This window comes from Nematostella vectensis, chromosome 2 (assembly GCF_932526225.1).
Source record: "Nematostella vectensis chromosome 2, jaNemVect1.1, whole genome shotgun sequence".
Taxonomy (NCBI): Eukaryota; Metazoa; Cnidaria; class Anthozoa; order Actiniaria; family Edwardsiidae; genus Nematostella; species Nematostella vectensis.
In genome coordinates, this window is record NC_064035.1 from 7,489,265 (window position 1) to 7,505,924 (window position 16,660).

At 40.8% G+C, this 16,660-nt stretch overlaps 2 protein-coding genes and 1 long non-coding RNA gene across 3 annotated transcripts; 1 reads left to right on the forward strand and 2 right to left on the reverse strand.

The window, feature by feature from the left end:
* Nucleotides 1-61: 61 nt before the first annotated feature.
* Nucleotides 62-7,542, reverse strand: LOC116619295. The gene is made up of 9 exons (XM_032383949.2): nt 7,079-7,542; nt 5,272-5,612; nt 4,618-4,886; nt 3,880-4,187; nt 3,127-3,254; nt 2,638-2,806; nt 1,858-2,003; nt 996-1,261; nt 62-442 (listed from the first exon to the last, which is right to left on the reverse strand). Exons 1-9 carry the CDS (start codon nt 7,456-7,458, stop codon nt 167-169), a joined length of 2,283 nt encoding a protein of 760 aa, XP_032239840.1. The 5' UTR covers nt 7,459-7,542; the 3' UTR covers nt 62-166.
* Nucleotides 7,270-12,798, forward strand: LOC5514371 (phosphatidylcholine transfer protein). Its single transcript, XM_032383954.2, has 8 exons — nt 7,270-7,411; nt 7,756-7,851; nt 8,722-8,851; nt 9,127-9,244; nt 9,689-9,768; nt 10,426-10,597; nt 11,208-11,275; nt 11,668-12,798. Exons 3-8 carry the CDS (start codon nt 8,723-8,725, stop codon nt 11,746-11,748), a joined length of 648 nt encoding a protein of 215 aa, XP_032239845.1. The 5' UTR covers nt 7,270-7,411; nt 7,756-7,851; nt 8,722; the 3' UTR covers nt 11,749-12,798.
* Nucleotides 12,799-13,753: 955 nt separating this feature from the next.
* On the reverse strand, nt 13,754-15,281 carry LOC116619296. Its single transcript, XR_004296626.2, has 2 exons — nt 14,794-15,281; nt 13,754-14,318 (listed from the first exon to the last, which is right to left on the reverse strand). It is a non-coding gene; the product is annotated as an uncharacterized LOC116619296 (long non-coding RNA).
* Nucleotides 15,282-16,660: the final 1,379 nt, after the last annotated feature.

Genomic DNA, 16,660 nt, shown 5'->3' on the forward strand with positions numbered 1-16,660 from the left:
GCTGTATTTTTTAATGATTTTCTCTATTGTTAAAAATCAACGAGTAGAGAGAAGAGGGAAGGAAAGGGAGCCATAGGCAAACATTTCTTTATTTTAGTAAATATGTGCCAACAAAATAATTTACTTCCAAACAAAAGAGTAAATATTGAAAAAAAAGAAAGTCTAGCTAATCTAATATAGATTTATAATATACTAGATAGGAGTTCATCAAAATATTTCCTGCATTCATCTTGGGATTGGGGTCGGTTCCGTTAAACCATCCAAAGTACTCGATGGTGTTCGTCTTCCCATTCAGCTTGACCTGGTCTGTGACATCCGTCACCCAGGGGACCACGTCTTGGCCACAGCACCACCCGTCCCGCCCGTATAGCCAGGTACCATGCTCATTAGGGGTCACGCCCTCCTCAACTCTCTCTGCACAACCTTTCGATGTTGCTGCATTCTAAGACAAAAAGGGTAGATAAGAGAAGGTCTATAACGCCGCCATTTGACGCTCTAGAACAATGCCAAGTCACGCAAATCATCAATCAGAATATAAGCAACTGAAATAATTTTAATACATAAAAAATCCTAGTTAAAAAAATTATTTTGCATTTATAAGGTATAGGATATAGGTGTCCGGCAGAACTTTTAAGTAAAAAAACTGCTTGGTTGTGTGGTGTTTGAGCGCTCAAACCATTGTTTCTCAACAATGCTGGCGCTGTTTGTATAGGTTTCATGAATTTAAATGCGATAAAAATAATTTTCAGTGGTCATATTGTGTTTTTAAACTGATAAATCTAATAAAAATGTCATCAATAATGAATACAGCGGCCAACTCCAGGAGCGCGACAGTGGCCGCTTTATAGAGGTAGTCGTTTGAAAGAGTAAGAATAAGCTCTAGGATAAATTCGACGTATTGTCCAGAGGTTTTATCATATATGTTTATTTATCAATTCAGTGAAATACCTTAAACCGCATAAAAATATACCATTTGTAATTATTACATACGGTACCTTAAACACGCGCACGTTTGGCTTTTTGTTGATGATAAAGTGGTGTGACGTCACGCAGAACTCTGCGCAGCCGTGGTTATCACTACCATGGCCTGTAATTGTCGCCACCAATTTCACGCGCGCGGTGTGTGCAGGGATACGGAGTTGGATTGGTTTGTACCGCTTGTTGTAAGTCTTGTTAAAAGTCCCCCCTTTAAAGAGTTTGGTAATCTTGAACGGTACAATAAACTCGTCTTCTTTCTGGCCGCTGTAGTGATGCTTGGAGTCTGAATAGGTAAGCAACATTATATATGCGTTTGTTTTATTGGAAAGTAATAAAGGTTACGGCATAGGGCCTGTTCACGCGAGTTGTCTCGATTGGGGTGGGAGAAGGGGCTGTTTCTGGGCCAAGAGCTATCTCGGGCAAAGTGAAAATTCCTCACATTTACTCTAATGTAAAAATCAACTGTTTACATTCAAACGGAGAAACCTCGGAAGTCCTAGAAGGTAGGGATAACCCAAGGTACAAAGTTGTCTCAGAGTCCATGTGACAGGATTACCCTGAGTTGTGCCGGAGGTAGGGACAAATTTGCCTAAAGTGCGCATGCGTTTCTACCCCTTTTGCTTCATTTCGGCCATCAAGAGACGGCTACAAAGGATCGTTTACCCTGGCCCTACCCCCTTCCCCCCCGAGACATCATCCTCTATATGAGCACGCCCTAATTGTCGAGCTTGGAGCCAAAAGTCTGTTGCGTAGCCAACACTAAATACCAACGTACACAACCTACACAATCGGCCCGACAAATCAGGGCGTTAAGATCAGCTTCACTGCCGTTTGAACACGTGAACAACTCTTTTTTAGAAGCAACATCAAGGGACTCACAGTGGATGTGATCTGACAGGCGGATACTAAGGGATGGTCTCCAGGCCCTCTCCCAGAATGGGTGCTTCAGAGTGAGCGTGCACTTGCGCGATTCCGCAAACAGTGGAAGAAGCGGTGTAATTGGTGTCAGCCATCGCCCGATTGTTCTGTCGTATATAAATGAATAGAATTTTTTAGCTGAAGACGTGGTAAGTGGACAACAAGATCGTATATGTTCGATATCGCGGGCGCTGGCGTGGTGCCCAGGACAAAATTCCATTCTCTCCACTCGAAGACTTATTAAGATGTATTAAGGTTTGGTGTGTTGCACTCGCATTTTGTGTTTGTGCTCGCGTCCTAGTGAATACTAACACCTTTACAGTAGGACTTTACAGTGGGACTGTGAAAATAAGGTAAATAATGTATGTAAACTGTCGTAAAATTAATTTTACATTACGCAAAAATAGAGCGTTATGAAATAACGTTATAAGAATACTGGTAATACAGTGCTTATCCAGGGTGACACTTATAGATTGCACTTATTCGAGGCGTTTATTAAAGGCAGCGCTAATTCGGGGTGGCGTATATTAAAGGTTGCGCTTATTCGGGGTGGCGTATATTAAAGGGTACGCCTATTCGGGATGGTTTATTAAAGGTTGCGCTTATTCGGGGTGGCTCTTATTAAAGGTTGCGCTTATTCGAGGTGGCGTTTATTAAATTTTGCGCTTATTAAGGTTGGCTCTTATCAAAGCTTGCGCTTATTCAGGATACGGTTTATTTTGCAAATACGGTTAGCCTTGCCTTCTGTAAGGCGTGATCCATCTCCCTAGCTCCTCGCCACATAAGGTACTCTTCTTATCACAGCAAACCTCGAGTTGTACCACGTGATCCCAGTGTGGGCAGTCAAAGTCGTTTTCTCCCTTGCAGTGAAGGGACAGATCGAGCTCCACGTTGCGGTACAATTGTAATTCTGTATAGGAGAAAGGTGGCATTGAATATTCTTCAGATATGCAACCTGTAGGCAACTCGCATGCAACTCATAGGAAAGTCGCATGTTATTCATGGGAAGTTCGCATATGCAAGTTATGAGCAATCCGCTTGCAAGTCATAGGTAATCCGCATGCAGTTATGGGCAATCCACATGAAATTCGTGGGAAATCCACATGAAATCCATGGGCAATCCACATGCAACTCATGGGCAATCCGCATACAATTTATGGCAAGTCGCATGCAATGAATTGGCAATCGAAATAAAACCCATGGCAAAGCAATAAGGCTAAGTGAACGCACCTTTAAAGGGTGGCAAGATGACATTAGCCACCGCACCCGTATGTCCCTGCATTCGTGTGTGGTTGAACACGTGGATTATTTTTGCACTTCCGGTCAGGTTATGGATCAGGTCAGTCTTGTAGTTAAACCTGAGGCGTATAATCGCATTGGTGATTTGAATCGTGCTTCCAAAGCCTCATGTTGGGCGAGAGGATGAAAATGAATTTGATTAGAATATTAATAACAACGGCGATTCACATCAGAGAAGGGGACGTGAAGTGGGTGTGTAGGATTGGGCGGGGCATTGGCGCGTATTGCCACACAAACAACCATCCTTTCAAGTATATAGCACAAAAAGTTGCGAAGGGAGCGGGACCGAGCTTGCTACGCTGTATTCTATTAAAGAACACAATCCCTTAATTTGCTGTATTGTCCCGTTACTTGTCTTGGTCAGGCGCGGTTCAGCGTCGATTATTGTGCCACGGTTAGCTAGAACTACCAGCCCAAACTTCGCAGTTTTATCATCATAATCATCATTATTATTACTATTATTGCTATTACTATTATCAAACACAGAGGTAGTCCAAATATCGCAATGCAAAGCACATTTCAGAAAATCTTTTGCTTCATACTCTGCAAATGCTGCCCTTGGACTTGCACGCATATTTTTTTTATCAGAACAGAAGGCAGCGTGATTTGCAGGATACCCTGGTATCATAAAAAGCCTTTTGGGTAGTAAAATAACAGTTTGCCGACACTGAGATATCTTCTTACCATTTCGCCTCGTAGCCCATAAACATCATGGACGGGTAGAGAAAGAGACCAACTTCTGCCAACTTGCCTTGTCCATCAATGGCCAAAAAGTAATTCTCCTGAGGTGTGAATTGGAATGACGCATGTAGTTTCTCACCGGCTAGTAATCTGTCTCTAATAGCCATTCCATCTCTATGTGGAATCATGGAGGCAGCAACTCTTAGAGGGAAAAAGCAGTGATGCCCCTTGCAGGATAGTTCTTCGACGGGCTCATTTGCGGATTGGTAGATAAGAACTGCGTCGACATCAGCTCGAGACATATGAACGATCTGAACGATGAAAGAGGGTTATTAAAAAGTATCTTTCGCATCATAGCGTAGTTTTTGCTATTTTGTCGGCTTTGCGCTGAGATATTCCAAAAATAACAAATCATGGGCCAGTTTTCTCCGGCTAATATGACTCCGAAAAGGGCACTTTTTATCAGTAAACACTACACATTTTATACTGACCACCCTTGAAGTCAAATTTTACAATAAACAAAAATCAGCATGTCAAGGGAAGGGGGAGGGGGTTAAGTGCTTGTTTTTATTGCACAATGATGTGAGTTAAAGGTTGAATAGATAAATGAATGAAAAGTTGACTAAAAAATATTTTTTAAAGGGCGTATTTTTCCATCTAAAGGCTCGATGTGCGACAACCTCGAGTTAAAACTAAGAAAAAATAAATGTAAATGCACCCAATCGTTTTACCCTTACTTACTTTTGTAAAAAGAGAACAATTTCCTGCGGCTGAAACAAGTGCGATTTTCCCAGAAGCTTTGCGTTTCTTTTTTCTTTTTGCGTTCTTCTGCTCATCGACATCTCCCGCGTTTTGCTTGTCTTTGTTGGATTTACGAGTGAACTTCACATGATGGCAAGCATCACCGTAGTACCTCACAGCTAAGTGCGTGTAATTGTGCGAGAGAGCGTGAGGCGAGGGGAGCCAGTCATACCTGGCATCCAGTCTCTCGCTCACTCGGATAATGTTACCTGATGTAAAGCATATTTATCAGAAATCACACAAAGCACTGCCTAGTCCAAGGGTTTCCTTTCCTTGGAAATGAACTATGAGGCGGTTTGGGGTCTGGGACGAGTACCTGTGACGTCATAGTTCTTAATAACCACAGAAAGCCCGTCAGAATCCCGGGCAAGATAGCCAAGGACCAGGCTACACAAAACATTTTTCAGGTTTGCCAGCTAATCCCTGGCTAATAACCCGCATTGCACTATGGGTATCCAATGATTACGCAAATGAATGTGAATTAACAAATCTAAGTAAGATACCCTAAAACTACACGTGAAATAAAACTACGAGTGACAGAATAAGAGATATCTGTGTGCACTATTCGAAAATAAATTGTTGTTATTTTCTTACCAGCTTCTGATTTGAACGCGACTTGAGCTAGCGCGCACCCGGCGCCAAAACACTTCCAATGATTGAGCGCATATGGGATCCAGTTCCCAAGCTCATACACTGGTAGCTCCACAAAATGTAACCGCTGCTTCCACTGTTCCACAGGGGACTGGTCACAGGCTGACAAGTGTTTGGTATTGGTAACATGAGTCTTGAGGGGCTTATTCTTGTTCGGGGCGTGTCTTAGAGATGATAGCTTGTAAAGTGATCTCCCTTCCTCCACATGATTGTATTTGTGGTCGGTATGGTTTAAGAATTTTGAACATCCTGCTCTTCCATCATTCCTTGACTTATTTGAATTTCTGAAAAACCAAAACTAGGGATTAACCAGCGACATCGCCCCGCACCAAGTCTTACTTATACCTCAAAGGCCTGTCGATTGGTTTTACAGGGGAGAGGTTCATCCTATGTCGACTTGATAGGGATGCTCGGCTAATGTTAGGGATCAACATCGGGCCTAAGTTATATTTTAGGGGGCATCTGAAAGGAAATAGGCGTTTCTATTAGAAATTGTATTTTTAGGGATTCTAGCGTTTCAATTTCCCGACAAGTATCCATATGTCTTTTACCCGGAAGGGTAGAATGTTCGGCATGTTCTTAGCATGTTCGGCATGTTCTTAGCATGTTCATGGCATAACTATGCCATGCTGACGAGTCCTAATAAGGACGAAACAGCTGTCCATGGTTGCCGAACTGCACGGGTAATAGACTGTTCTAGCGTCCCGTCTTGGCCCGACTGGTGCCAATGTGTGTATGCTAGTGTGCTTCTGAAGTCCACATGTATGTATACATACTCGCAAGGATAGTTTGGCTATCCGACGGAGTTTTAGACTAGCAAAGGTCGCATGCGTGATCCGCACAATTGGCATCACGCTAGCCCGGTCGCAGCTCTAGATCCCACATGGATCTAAGCTGTGGTTTAAAGCACTTCGTTCGAGTCGAAGTTGCCCTGCAGTTTTTTTGCCGATGAAGTTTAACCGAGGCAAACCGGCTATGCCATGCTGACGAGTCCTAATAAGGACGAAACAGCTGTCCATGGTTGCCGAACTGCACGGGTAATAGACTGTCCTAGCGTCCCGTCTTGGCCCGACTGGTGCCAATGTGTGTATGCTAGTGTTCTTCTAAAGCCCTTCTTAGAATTTGGTGAAATCTCTTTGAATCTAAGGCTGAACTTTCTTATAAAAAAGGTAAAAGAAAAAGAGTGTATGGTTTGGTTTTACTGCTAAATGGTTTCTGTGTACTGCCCAAAAGGATGATAAGCTCTTTCATTCATTCCTGGGAACGAGTGTATATTCTCTTGAAGCAGAATCAAAATGCAGAATATTTAGGAAAGTGCGTTGTTTTAGATTTCCCCGCCTAAACTTGGAATTATACACTTGATCCCCCCGGCACTCGATTCAATCTCCTTCCGCGCGGCCAATAAAATGAGCGTCGATTTTTATTTTCAAAGCTCTTTAGAAAATTCAAATTTCGATCAAATTCAATTTCCTTTTTAGAATTTGAAAGCTGATCTATGCTTTCTTTTGGCTAGACTGCTATTTAAGTGAAAGGTTGTAAGAACTTTAAAGTATGAACACGGAAAACTGCAATTGACCATGAAAAATCTTGTGGATAAAGAAAGAAAAAGAGGAAATTTGTTTAATTAATAATTAACTCTCAATCTGCCATTATTTTATTTAAAACGGCTCGACGAATATCACGAGGACAGTTCTTAGGGTGTGAGGGGCGGGTAAAGGTGTGTACGTTACTGGGACAACAAGTTATGTACCTGTAGTAATGATGAATGGCGTCCAACAGTTGACCTCGCATGCCGAGCACATCGCTTTTCGCAGTGTCACTAAAAGACATAAATACATACTGCGTATTCCGAGGTGAATTCTTTAGAAGGCTTTCCACGGAGTCCATGTCTGTCCACAACGCTTCCAAAAACGCTGACCGACTCGTGAATGCATGAAATATAATCGGGTGTCGAGGTTTTGATGTACTGCTTTGCTTGTGTTTCGTGTAAACGATTCTCCCGCCAAGAGTTTGCAGCGTAAAAGAAGGCGCCGTATTCCCAGGTTGAAGTCGCGATAATTGTCCATTGGAAATGATAACTCTTGTAAGAAATATAAAGATGCTTATAACTCCACTTCTAATACCCGTCATTATCGGATTCCCGTCTTTCCAATTTGTCTTTGTTTATTTTCACGGATGATCACACAAGTGTTGCATCAACCGTGACATGGGAGAATTTGAGATTCAATCAGCCGTTTCATCCCTAAAATGTATCCACCTAAAGCATCAAATTATTATTACTCATTACTTAAATACTACCATATTTTTAACTAAATCATCTTGTTCGATTCTCTCATAGATTCATATTAAGTGCTTTAACCCTTGCCGTTGTTAATCAGATAGTTTTAACAATAGACCAAATGAATTATTAACTAAGTATTCTCCTAGTGTCATGTCCCGTCTTTAGTATTCACGTAAAAGAAGAAACAGAGGAAACTGAAATCTTCGGGTAATTTTCCAGGGTTCCTGCAAAGACTAATAGAGGTATGATATATAACACTAAACTATCAAATGTATTTATACCTTATATCAAAACGTAAAAGTTTTTTAACTTAGCGATCGCCACAATAGTACTGTTACTATGGAATTTCAGGGTCTTCGTTACACGGCTTCTACCTAGCAGAATCGATCGTTCCATTTATATTATATTCCTCCGACCCTCCCTAGGACCTTCCTATTCACGCAATTCAAGTTTAACTAGCATTCACTTGCACAGGAGAGTGCTTGGTTTGTTGTATTGGCTCTTTCATTCCTTTTGACAGTTGAAGCAGGGGAGGGGTGGTGGGATTCCGAAAATTGTGGTGCCTCTCTTTTAATAAGAGACAGTTTATTTTAAGTGTGGACAGGGGTAGGCGGTTGATAAGAGAAGGGCTTACGGTAAAGTGACAGATTTTTATCTTGAAAGGGGAGAAGGGGACAACACCTGAAACTTCATTGGCTCTAAAGGGCAACCTCTGAATCTTAGATTTTATGTGAGACCTGAAAAAAGAAGCCAAGAAGCAAATTTTTATCTGAATTTTCGACTTATCTTTCATCCGGTTGTTGCAAGGTGGTACCTAGGCTGGGTACAATGGGTGCACTTGCATGCATCCCGACCACATGAGAAAAAGGCTGCTTTCCATTTATCAAGACCAATGCATAATGGAAAGGATTTTTTCACCAGGGCAGAAAAACCGGGTGGAAAGGGCCATACCATTATGTTTGGTCCGGAATACGTATTGGGATCCCTGATTCAAAATGGCGGACGAGTGGCTTTTGCATGTCGTCGATTTCTTTATGGAAGATGAATCCTTTATAGAAGATAATGATGGCGAACCACACAGGCTAGTATTTCAATTTGCTTATTACCTGCAGAATGTTCACTGATGATGAGTTTTTAAAAGCTGCCAATGAGATCAATAACATAACAGTTGATGACTTTGAGTTCTTCACTGAGTCTGCTGGTGATAAAGTTACTTGCAAGATATACCGAAGATATAAAGAGGTACATATTATTCCCAATGAAGAAGGACATGGGGCAGCAGAATAGGGGAGGCAGGCAGCCTCAAAAGAAACTGCTTCATTTGCCGTAAAAAAAATCATCTATTTAAAAATAAATATTGCATTTTAGATGAATACTTTTGACAAATATTTTATCTTCTAACAATTTTGTTCCTGCTTTCCTCACCAATACAAGCAATGTCTTGCTGCATTTAGTTAGCTTAAATCTTATTGGTGGGATAACTTTTGCAGGTTCTGATTGTTCTCATCCATCAACAGGAATCAGGATTGTATGATTATAAGATCCTTGGGGATCTAGTAGATGTCCCCACCGACACCTGTAAAGCTGTCTATATGGACCTAGATTACAGAAAGAAATGGGATTCATATGTTAAAGGTATAATAGATAGTACTGGATAGTACTAGGGGGGGTAGGGGTTTACCCCCCTTTTTTCAAAGACCATATAGACATACTAAGGAGTTTTTAACCCTTGAAATCTTATCCTACCATCAACTTAATTTTGCGAAATCCAAAAAAGTGGGCCTATTTTCCGGAAAGGAAGAGGGTGGAGAGGGTGAAGGTTTTCTGATAAAAATCTGACCACCCCCCTAAAAAAAACAGGGATTTTTATGCCATTTTAGTATCTATCTAGTATCCACTTGATCTACAATGGCTTTTTTTATCTTATTTGCTTTATGCTTTATAGTTTTGTCTACAAATAGCATGTATATTGCGAACTTAAGTGGACTTTCAGCTGTTGTGGGGGGTGCAAATGCACTCCCTGCACCCCCCTGGGTATGGGCCTCCTTACTAATCTTTCTCTTTCAAATTTTTCCCCAGCCCTTGAAGAATTTGAGGAATCTGGGGTGAAAGGGATATACTGGAATGTGAATTACCCTTTTCCGATGTCTAACAGGGATGTATCCTTGATGATGTATGGAAAATAGACATATGAACTAGTGAGACCATGGATATCCCCCCACCCCTTCCCCATTCTGAATCGTAGCCACACCCATATATGTTGTCATATTCTGTTTACTTGCAGCTTTGTATAATTCTTAGTAAAAATGTTAGGAGCCAGGCCCGTAACCAGGATTTGGGGGTTGGGGTTTGGTGGTCTACCATTTTACAGACCATTTTCTCATAGGTCGCTTGCCCTGGCTTGCAGTGGTACTCATCCGTCCATTAGGGGGGACCTTTCAGTCGAGCAGGGGGGGGGGGTTATCCCCCAAACCCCCTTGGCTATAGACCTGGTAACTTGAACCCTTCAGAACCTTTCTTTCCGTGCAGGGGGGAGAGAGGTGCCAGGAGAGGTGGTAGCAGGAAAAAAAGCTGTTGTTTAGAGAGAAAAGGGACTAAGAAAGAGGGTTGTTATTGTAGGGGTAGGAAAATCGTTGGCAGAGGTCAGTTGTTGGTAGGTAAGAGGGTGGTGCTGGTAGTGGAAAAAGTAGCAGGCAATGATCCAGGCCTCAACAAAATGAAAATATTCAGCTAATACTTAACCAACTAACTACCAAACGTACTAAGCCTTTTGACCCGTTTACATAAACAGGATATAATTATCCTTAACACTGCAGTACACTTATATCAGAGAGTTACGAGAATTTGATATCAATGGCATTCCCACGACCGTGGTTATAGCCAGGTCACACCCTGTAGCAAGCATTCCTGCAAAGTCTGGAGTGGTGCGAGTGGCAGACTATAACCAGACTCTGACTTTTCAAAGTGATGGCAAGCAAGGCACAAAAGGTGAGTTGAAACGCAGTCGAAGCTCTCGTTGCGAGTAGCTGATGTTTTGTGATTTTTACTTTTCGGACCGTTCTTGTTATCAGTGTTGGGTTTGATGTTATGTTACTTATCATTGTCTAAAACCCTTCCTAGAAACTGGACAGGGCTCACCCTTCATCTGTTTCGCCAAACAATTACGCCTAAATCAAATAACAATGTTGTCTATTTGAAGAAAATGTTTCATATCCACCTCTACTTCACGTCTTGACTTCCTGTTCTCTGTGGCTCTTTGTTTCCTAGAACCTCCCCTTCACGTCTTGACTTGCTCTGCTCTGTGGCTCTTTGTTTTCTAGAACCTCCCCTTCATGTCTTGGCTCGCTCTACTCTGTGGCTCTTTGTTTCCTAGAAACTCTACTTCATCTCTTGGCTTGCTCTTCTCTGTTGCTCTTTCGTTTCCTAGAACCTCTACTTCATGTCTTGGTTTGCTCTGGTCTGTGGCTCTTTGTTTCCTAAAACCTCCACTTCATGTCTTGGCTTCCTCTGCACTGTAGCTCCAGACCCTTAGCCACTCGACTGGAAGTTCTGCTCCCATGAAGGGAAATTGAGTACACTTTCTTTATTATCTCCCCAGCTTTCATGTATTACTTCGATAACCCTGGGGGTATGATCCCTACGTGGCTTATCAACTGGGCTGCTAAGGTAAATCAGCGACGCATACCAAGGATTTGCTTGGTGGGGGAGGGAAGGAGTGCGTAGTCACATGAAAAAAAGGATAGTATTTGACGATCCTTCAAAACGAAATCACCCACTTTGCGGCCGAGCGCGCATGGGCACCACCTGTGCCCCCCCTCTCTCCCCTCCCAGTTACGTGTCTACATATACGTTCGTAAATGAAAACTTACTTTTCTACCATTCACCTATAGTTGGTCAACTACTGTAAGAAATGGTTTTCCTGTATTTTCGACGTTATTTCCTTTTTGTGACTGTCATGAGCTGCACATAACTTTTACCATATCTCAAAAAGACAGAGCTAAAATTCAGGGCGATACCAGCGACAAAAAGCTTACATTTAAAATAATACTTGCTTTCAGACTGGTGTGCCTTCGTTCATGACGTCAATGAGAAAAGCCTGCCTGGGATACGAAGACTACAAGAAGAAATTGAAGAATTGAATATTACGAGATATTTATATGCAATGTTCACCTCAGGGTTAAAGTGGTCGATTAGCCATCTCTTTTACCCAAATGAAAATATGTATTGTCAAACATTTTTGGACACAGAAACTGTCTATTTTCCAATATTTATTTTTTTACGCTTACCATACTATACCAACATGTACTTTGTCTTGTGGTCAGTCCACAGGAGGCCCAGGCTAATGGCTTTTCAAGGACTGATAATAAAACCGTATTACAGCCAAATTCGTTGCTGCGCGACCTCGGCGAATCCAAAATCCTTGTCTCGTTTGGGAATAGCGCGTAGTCAGACACAAACTTTGGGGGCGGTTTGTCTGGTTTTGATTGTTTGGTTTGATTGACTATGCGCTATTCCCAAACAAAGAAAGGAATTTGCGATTCTGGGACCACGCGCAACAACGGATTTGGCTATAAATCTTTAGATATTGTCTTCTTGTAGTAGTTTATGGAATTTTTGTTACGTGATTTTGGGTCTTCTAAAAAAAATTAATACTCTCTCCTAATAGGGAGGCTTTTTAGGGGTCAAAATCGTGCCTCAGATATTTTGGGGGTATCTGAGAGAAAATACAATGGGGTAACTTAAAATTGCGTTTTGGTGTTTTAGGGGTAATTTTTGCTTGTGGTGTATTTGGGGAGCAATTTTTGATGTTCAGTCATTTTTAGGGGTATTATTTTAATTTCCCGACGAGCATCCCGGGGGCTTGATAATTTAACGCAGGCAATTGAAGCGTGATTGAGCTTTTTTCCAAACAGTGCCAAAGTTTTTACGTAAAAATGGATTGCAAGAACGACAGGATAAAAAAAAAAATGTCACGCATGCGCACTAGAGACAAATTCAATACAAAGAAACAAAATGGCGGCCCGAAGCGTATAAACGCATGGGGATCTTTGAAGGCTTCTCACACTTATATTATTGATGTGATTTCCCTCAGCTTCGAAACCTCAAGTCTATAGATAACATCAAATAGTAAGGTCAGCTTCGATTGTACCTGTGTTATCTTCAATAGTGAATAAATCTGCTTATATCTATTGCTTTTTCACGTGTTCGCATCGTGTTAACCTTCGTTGAGTTACCTTCACGAAATTGCGAAATATATGGTCTTGGCTGCATAGATAAGCTCGCCACTTCTTCAAGAGGCTCTTAGATAAATAATAAAGAAATTAAGCCACAGTATTTTTTTATGGTTTATATGAAAATTTATACGACGTTCTTGAAGTTGAAGAAGTGATACCGGGCCGAACGAAGAGGGAAAAATAGGTTCTTTTGTGCTTTGTATGCGCGTATGAGCCCAAGATTACGGGAGGTTAAGTTTCAAAGGAGCATAAAATACCTGTATTTCTGCAGGCCATCGCTTTATGCCAGAGAAATTATTTGCAGTTAGAAAAATCGCGACGGGGTTCGGTACTTAGTTACGGCTTTGACCATTTCATTTGGTAAATTCCAATATCCAAAGGTTATTGTGTGTGTTTCAACCCACTTGTGTTTCAACTACTACTTTTTGGTGTGATCACTTACATCAGTATAACAGACTAATGTATGATACTTATAGTAAGCCCCATATAACTATATAAGGGGACAAATCCAGGGGTTTGGAGCCACCTGTATTTAGCCAATGGATAGAGGGTGATGGTAAATAGGAATAAATTGGAATTGGAAGACCACATCTAAACATACAGCATTGATTTAAATTTCTTTGATGGTGTACCACCCCTAAAGTCAAAGCTCTTACATTTAGCACCATCCTCCCATTTTATTGGATCAAGCCTGCTTGCAGGCGGTACTTGGTGTTATTATCGCGGAAAACCCTCTCCATTCGATGATCGGGTGGCATATTGTATTCTAAGCCGCACGGTTCCTTTTTGCACTCGCCCCCAGGAACCGTGCGGCTTAGAGAACAATCTGGTATATTCATTACACAATGGTACTGTATTCTCATTTAAATGTTGTATGTCATAAGCTTTGTTTGACTAAGAACTTTCCAGCTTTTTAAGTGAATTTTAAGCATCTTTATTCATGTATTTACAATTTTCCAGTGAATGAGAAGTTTGATTTGGCAGTTTTCCATGCAACTTACACACTCAATGACCCCAAATATCATATGGCCACCAAGCTTCTGGACATAGGGATTTGCCAGTTCACTTGGGGGGAGGGGCGGAGCTACTCCATTTAGGATTTTGGTCTCCACAAATCGTTTTTTTGTTTGAACTATTATAAATACAATTACTCAGGGAATGTGTGTTATCTTTTGGGTTCTTGTTTTGCCTTTTGGGTCAAATTATCAGGTTTATTATCATATGGGTGTGCCTGTTTGTTGATAGATGCTTTTAAAAAATGAGTAAATTGTAAAGAGTTCATATAATAGTTTTTTTCTTTGTTTTCTACTGACATCTTTAAAGGGTATGAGACACATCCATTTAGGTATTTAGGGTTATTTCTGCAATGATCCCTCCAAAACCAAAATCTTGGGGTATCACCTGGGAGCCAGTATGTCCATCTCAACCACATAAAGCATTGGTCCTAGGGAGAGAGGCCAAAACCGTAATCATACCTAGAATAAAAAATGTGATACTGAACATATAATTGAACTGTAGACCTTGATATAGCTAAACTTTACCAACCAATACACAAGCACCAAGAACCAGGGTCAGAAAAACAGCTAACAGTAACAACAATAAAAGTTAATAAAAGAGTTTTATCATCCCAACAATAATAGTTATAACATCTAAACATTAATTACAAAAATGACATGAATTACTGTGTAAGTAACTAGCTTCAACCGAACTTGAATATACATATCAGTAATCTTTTTTTTCCTATTCAATAAGTAATAAGTACTAATAGTTTAGTAGAAGGAGACAACCGTTCTGAAAAGAACAGTTAAACGCTGCGTTCGCCCAAATTTCCGAATCTTCTTTCACAAGATAAGCTGGTCAATATCTTTGGCGACCTTAGAGGTTTTATTTAGTCAGAGATTTTAATAATAATAACGATACAGAAAATTGGTGACATTGCTACAACAGTACCTCGGCTGGTTCCGGAAATCTCACCCGCTGTTTACTTCAAAATCTGATACCAGGTGAGGCAAAAAGTCCATAGCCGTAGTAGCTAGTCAGTAATGAAGTCATAATAAAGTTAAACTATTTTCAGAGTGATCTCATAGGAACAGTTAAGCTGATCTTGATGATTTTCTTTACAAAACAATGTCTTCATGCTTGTTTTCGCGCGCCATGTTGCTGTCATTCTTCTCATTGATAGCAGAAAATCCGGAAAATGTTCAGCGATTCGGTAGCAGATTGCCTTTTGAATCCTTCCAAGGCGTTTCTTAGTTAAATCACATAGGAAATATCAGTTCGTTATGTTTTAATTTGCTTTTTTACCGGCATAAAATTAGCCAAATTCCGGCCAACTATCGTGAAATCCGCCATGCTCGAATTCGCTAGTCGCGCTTTGACAACTGCGCATGCGTGACATTTTTTGACCCTGTCCTATGAAACACATTTTACATGTTATTTTAAAAGATTTGGAGCGTTGTTGCTATTTAAATCAACTCGCCGCGTTGGATCAACTCGTACCTGGATCAAAATCTATTATTTATAGCTGGATCGCAAACAGGAAAAAAGGATTAGATTAAATACGTTAAGTATGACCTGTATATCATTATTGGGTCTCTATAAGCATGCGCATACCGGGGCACATGTACCCTTTAAGTTTTGTCAACCTATTGGCTTAGGTCTTTTTACGAGTTGAACAACTTTTGAGTTGTTTAAAAACCTGGGTTTGCATCGACTTTCAGACGTCTTCAAGGACTAGGCCCTTTTCTAGTATAACATTTACATTACCCCTACGCTGGCAAAATAAATATTTTTTTGAAAACACCTTGGGGAACATTATGAGCTTTGAATTTCGGTTCTAGACTTCGAATGCTCATATTTGCACACTGTGCCACGACGTGCCAGAGTCGCATTATCTTGCCGCTCTAGAAAAGTTCGGCGTCAGATAATACGTCCTGTGTCAAATTCTACCTTCACCGTACTTTCAGGATATTTAACGAACAATCCCTATCCGCAACAAAAGGATTTTTTTCATTGTTTCCTCTTAAACATGCTAAGGTCAGCCATCTCATGTATACCCTGTGTCAAATTCTGCCCTCACCCTACTTTCAGGATATTTAACGAACAATCCCTACCCGCACCAAAGCTTTTTTTTCAGTGTTTGAACATGCTAAGGTCAGCCCTATCATGTATACAGTACCCTGTGGACCAGAGGCAAATTGCCTACAAAAATGTTTGTTGACAGATTTCAAAATATTCACCCCGTGTATGATTATTTTAGTATGTTGTTTAGCACATTCCATTGACCAATATTGTAGCGAGAAGGCTTTTTTTGCAATTAAAATATAATGACTAAAATTATTACTCCTGCCTGCGGTAGCTATAGTCACCATTCCGTGATAGCGCAACTTAAAACATTTAAATCACCATAGAACAACACGGAATGGCACGGGGAGAAAAAAAAACACACCGTTTATATCACAACTATTATAACAGCAGGCAATGTTAGTAGAAAACAAAAATTCTACGTTTTTAGTGTTTTGTTTAAAATTTAAGATGTGATGCGAGTATAGCTAAAGAGCGATTCGTTACGAAGGCAGAATATCGCTTTCTTTATAGGTGCTTCGACCAGCATATCAGTAAAAGAGGAAGAAAACGAGAAATACATACAGTATTATTTATCGCTTGAGTCGGTACACGTTAGCTTATAGTCGGCTTAAAGGGATTTGCATTGCAAACCACTACTAATAAGATTCACTCAACTTTCAATCATGCTAGTATATAGCTGGTGAGATAACGTAAAAAAACAGCACTTTCTTTTATAGAGCCGAAAATGGGT